At 36.8% G+C, this 5444-nt stretch overlaps 1 protein-coding gene across 1 annotated transcript; it reads right to left on the bottom strand.

The window, feature by feature from the left end:
- Positions 1-2967: 2967 nt before the first annotated feature.
- LOC114416631 lies at positions 2968-5074 on the bottom strand. The gene has a single exon (XM_028381578.1). It carries the CDS (start codon positions 4729-4731, stop codon positions 3214-3216), a length of 1518 nt encoding a protein of 505 aa, XP_028237379.1. The 5' UTR covers positions 4732-5074; the 3' UTR covers positions 2968-3213.
- Between the last annotated feature and the right edge of the window lie 370 nt (positions 5075-5444).

Raw genomic sequence — 5444 nt, forward strand, 5'->3', positions numbered from 1 at the left:
TGTAATGAACTGCTTGCAAATGAAGTGTGAGAGGTGAATGCTTTTATGAAAATAGATTGATTGATGAATTTCTGTTACCATTCAGTGAAATCTGTCAAAGTATCATGTAGTTATGCTCACAATTTTTTTAAATGTATTTTGATTTTTAAACAATTTATGTAAGTAATCTTTCCTTGCTGTTGTTGAGAAGAATAAAAAATTGTTTGTTCTAGCATTTTAGAACTAAGTGATCTTTATTTTATTTTTATCTGATAAACACTCGGTGATCCTTATATCAACTTTTTTATCAATGTCCTTTGTTTGTTCAGGGATTTATTGCATCCGCCCTTAATTATGGACTCATTACATGGTGACGAAGGTTTCAGCATTGCTTTATGAAAGTTTTGTTGTCAAAGTTTGTAATTTGTGGACAAGTTACAACTGAAGTTAGCAATGTTAGATATTCCTATGTAATTTTAAATTCTTGCAAAACTATATACTATCATTTAATTATGTAAATTCTTTTATTATGTGATTAAACAATTTTATAATTCTTTAAAATGATGTAAATTCTTTCATTAATTATGTAAATTCTTTTGCTTCAAATCAATGTATAGAATAATTGAAACACTACCTAAAAAACTAGACCTGCACCCAAAAAATTAAAAAAAAATATATATATTCAAAGACGGTTGTCGGAAACCGTCTTAGTATGTTTCACTTTCTAAGACGTTTGTATGAATAACCGCCTTAGAAACTTTTACAAACAAAAACATACTAAGACGGTTTCACCTGAACCGTCTTAGTATGTTTGACATTCTAAGACGGTTTTAGTAACAATCGTCTTAGAAAGTCTCACAAACAAATGACATACTAAGACGGTTTTAGTAACAATCGCCTTAAAAAGTCTCACAAACAAATGACATACTAAGACGGTTGTTGAAAAATCGTCTTAGTATGTCTCACTTTCTAAGGCGGTTTTTACGAAAACCGTCTTAAAAAACCTTCAAAAAAAGGACATACTAAAATGGTTACAGGAGAAAACCGTCTTAGTATGGCTCACTTTCTAAGACGGTTTTTGCAATAACCGTCTTAGTAAGTCTCACTTTCTAAGACGGTTTTTGTAATAACCGTCGTAGAAAGATTGGTTTATTATAACGGTTAGTAGATGATAACCGCCTTGAAATAACAATAAATTTTAAGACGGTTATTCTTAAAACCGTCTTAACAACCCCAATCTTTAAAGACGGTTTGAAAACCGTCGTTGTAGAGGTGGGCACATTTTACGACGCTGCGTGCTATGACGGTTCAAAACCGTCGTAAAATGACTTGCAGAACCGACTTAAAAAGCTTTATTTGTAGTAGTGAAAAGTGATCCAGAAAAAGTGGCATTGAATGTTCGGACTTTGCTACTGTTTAAGTGGGACATCGAATCTTCACCTTACACTTCATTTGTTATACTTTTTGCCAAATACCATGGATTGCATTGCTTCACTACCCTTCATACCTCTCTAGCTACATGCAACCTTAAAATCTTTCGTAAATTACATTAATCAGGTTTCATAAAATTATAGAAATATTTTTTATTTTTTTAATCATTAAAATTATCTTTGTTATAAAGAGTGTTAGTGTAAAATATAAAAAGATGTTAGTATAACATATAAGGAAATTTCAATATAATATTTTTAAACATAAAGAAGGTTAGTGTAAAAAAAATAGTATTATGTGTATTTTGGCAAAAAGTTCAATGCAAGTATAATTTCTTCTAAAATCTTTTAATAGAATTGGTAAATATTATTATAGGTAAATAGTACTATTTATTAGATTAATGGAACCTGCATTAACTCTCTTGTTTGTTATTGTCAATTGATTGTTATTAGAACCTGTACTATTGTGCAGGGTTCTCCTCTTACTATCAATAGAAGTTGCACTTTTGAAAACCATGTCCACAGAAGTGACAATTTAAAAACCGAGTATCAATATCAAACTGTTTCGCATGTGGCATTTCATTACAAGCTCATTATTCGTTCATAAATCAAGTACCAATAACAAACTTTTTTGCATGTGGCCTTGCATGTACTAGCTCATTAATTACTCATTTTCTATAAATGAATTAAAGAAAACCACATTTTAACAACCACAACCACGAAGCTGGAACCGATACACACTTAAATGCCATATTTGAACATTATCACATGGCTGCACTAATTAATAATATCCTGCTTTTGCTTTACTAATCATTAACAATAATAGTTTCAGATAAGACACACAATAAACCGCTGATAAGTGACTCATAACAAATCATTAACCTCAGAATACTACCAAGTACTTGGCTGATAAACTGCAACTTAGCACTCCAGAATATAAAGAAAACAATTACCAATTTACCGTATATATCAATCTCTTTGGGAAACAACGAACTAAAATCACTTAATTACTATTACTACTAATAGTATAAAGCAAAATTTTAGTTCTGTCCCTTTGGTTATTGTCAATTGACTGAATTCTCCGCAATTGGCGTTTTTGTTAGCAATATATATATATATATATGCGCGCGCGCCATGAAAGCAATTTCATGAAAGTCATCAACTGGGTGGAGTAATGATTTCAAGTTTTCGACTCCCAACCCACTATTGTCCAGCACTTCTGTTATAGCCACAGAAAAAGCCAATCCCATTTCAAGAAACTTTTAATTAAATATCCACATCAATTTTATTACCTAGTGCACTAGAATTAATTCAACACAGTAATATTATTTAGATATCCAATAGTGTAAATACTGCAAACACTTTTTTTTTCTCTATCTTTTTCTTTCTTTCTTTCTTTTTTTACATTATATCACTTTTCACATTCATACTCTGTCTTTTATCTCTTTCTCTCTTGAATGTGACCAACATGGAGTGTCCATTAATTGTTTTTCAATTCAATAGTAATTTGACAAAATGAACAATGAAAAATTCTTCTCAGAGACAAAATAACAGATTAAACTTTAAAGTATCCTCTGCTGCAATATGTACACAGATAAAACAAGAGAAATGTGTGACAAAAGGGATGGTTTTCATTTTCATTTTCTGCTGCAACTGTTACAAGTAGAGAAATTTAAAAAATAAAGAACTCTCTCTCTCTCTTCTCTATTGGCTTGGGAAAAAAAAAACTAAGAAGAAGAAGAAGAAACATGCAGAAGCTAAGAACATGTATATAGGGTTTGACCCATCCATCAGGAAATCTTACAAGTTAAAACCATTGATGAACAAGAACTCCACTTTGTCTGAGAGAAGTGAAGAGCTGCAAGCACTGATCATAAGTTTTCTCATACTTGGGACTCCTCTGCCCAGGGCAACACCTCTGCCACCTATTGTAATGGCACTCCAGAAAAATCTCATCCACCAAACAGATAGCCCCAGTTTCAAACAACCTTGGAATCAAATCAAACTCAGTACCCTCCACATCCATCTTCATCACAACAAAATCGTTCTCCGAAACCGTATTCTTCAACCATTCAGCGAAATCAAACCCCGAAATCTTCTCAAGCTCACCACCATCAAAACCACCTGAAGACTTCAATGGCTGAATCCTCCCCATTCCCCTGCCCTTCCCCTGAACCTTCTTCTCCCCCGGGTCGCGGTTAATCTCAAACACCAAACTCTCATTCCTCACCCATGCTGCATAAGGCAGCAATGTAACACCCTTTTTCGTTCCATACTCCTGATGAAACGTTTTATCAGCCTCAATTGCATACACATGAAAGGTCTTGTTCTGTTTCGGGTACTGCTTCCTAAACCAACTTCCAATGCTGGAGCCATAGCTTCTAGCTCCAACATCAATATACACATACCTATCCTTAAAGCTTATATCAACCATTGAAGATAGGTACTTTATGTTCTTCACGTTTCTCTTCAGAGTGATCCATGGCTTCAGTGGCTCCTCTTCAATCAAAGCCTCTGCATTTCTCACCTGCTTTTTTTTGTACTCTGGAACAGAGCATTTTCCATTGGAATTGGATTCAGAATCAATTGCGTGACGCACTTTCTTCACAACGATTTCTCTTATGTGAGGCATCGATGAATCAAACTCTAATATGTCGTTTACTTTCACCACATTGCAACAAAAATTGAACAAATCAACGAATGAATTGTAACTGTAAGTGTCATTGGCCTTTACATGGAACGCGGCAAACCCTTCGGGTTTGAGCGTCCGAAAGATTTCGGCTGCAAAATCCGCCGGCCGCGGCGAATTTTCTAGCGCGCCGTCGCCGGCGAACATGAAATCGAATGTGTCGTCCGCGAACGGAATCCGGCGAGCCTCGCCGGACTTCACCAGCGGCGGCGACGCCTTCTTCGAGATCCCGACGGCGTCGATTACTCCGATCCCGCGCAGCGCCATGACGTCGCGGCCGGTCGGCGTCTCCACGCAGAGCGCCTTCGCCGCCGGCGAGAGGAAGCCGCCGGAGATCATGTCCTGAAACGCCGACGAGTAGAACCGGACACCATTGATCCATTCCTTGCTGGCGTAGCGCTCCGGTGCCGCGCCGGCGCCTCCGACGGCGGCCTGGGCGGCGAGAGCGCCGGATCTAGTGCCGGCCTTGGCGAGGTTGATCGACGGAGAGAAGAAGCAGAAGTCGCCGACGGAGCAGGACTCGCCGGCGAGGGTGATGACGTAAGCGAACCGAACGACGACGATGAAAACGCCGAAGAGGAGTAACCGTACCAGAACGTTTCGGAGAAAGCCAGGCTTCCCTACGTTAGGCTCCATGGAAATAAATTGTGCACTCTTCTTTTCCTCACAGAAATTAATAACAATAATCAGAAAAATTCACAAAAGTGAATTGAATTGAATTAATTAAAAGAAGAAAAAGAAAAGGTTGGGTTTTTTTTCATATTTATCGGGAGCAGAAGCGAGCGGAGGTGTGGTTAGCGCCGATGAGAGAAGGTGTTTTTCGAAGAGAAGGGATTGAGAAAGAGAGAGGGGCAAAATGGGGATTCATGGTTTGTTTGTTTTTTTTTTTGGTTTGAGTTGTTCTATGGAACTGGTGAAAAAGAAAGAGAACGAGAACGAGAACGAGATTAGCGTTATGACTCGGTGGGTTTTTGGATGAAGTGAGTATGTTGAAGAAGATTATGATAAAAATATGAGGAACGTGGCGTGGAGGTAACTGGTGACCGGAATAGCCGGTTGATTATACGCGGAAGAAACTGCGTAAGGAAAGAGAGAAGGAACGATGCCGTGGGATCTACGGTTGACAAAATCAAAAAATACCATTTTCGTTTTTTTATTTATTTAATCTTATGTATAATTATTTTTTTCTTTAATCAGGAGATATATGAAATTTTCTATTATTTGATATTCAATTAGCTTTTCTTCCACCTTATTCGCCTATTTTAATTTAAAATAATATCTTTCGATCTTATGCGTAAGTCGAAAATCAAATTCCAAAATGAAATCAAGAAACTCAAGTGTTAAAATAA

The sequence above is a fragment of the Glycine soja genome, chromosome 1 (genome assembly GCF_004193775.1).
Source record: "Glycine soja cultivar W05 chromosome 1, ASM419377v2, whole genome shotgun sequence".
Taxonomy (NCBI): domain Eukaryota; kingdom Viridiplantae; phylum Streptophyta; class Magnoliopsida; order Fabales; family Fabaceae; genus Glycine; species Glycine soja.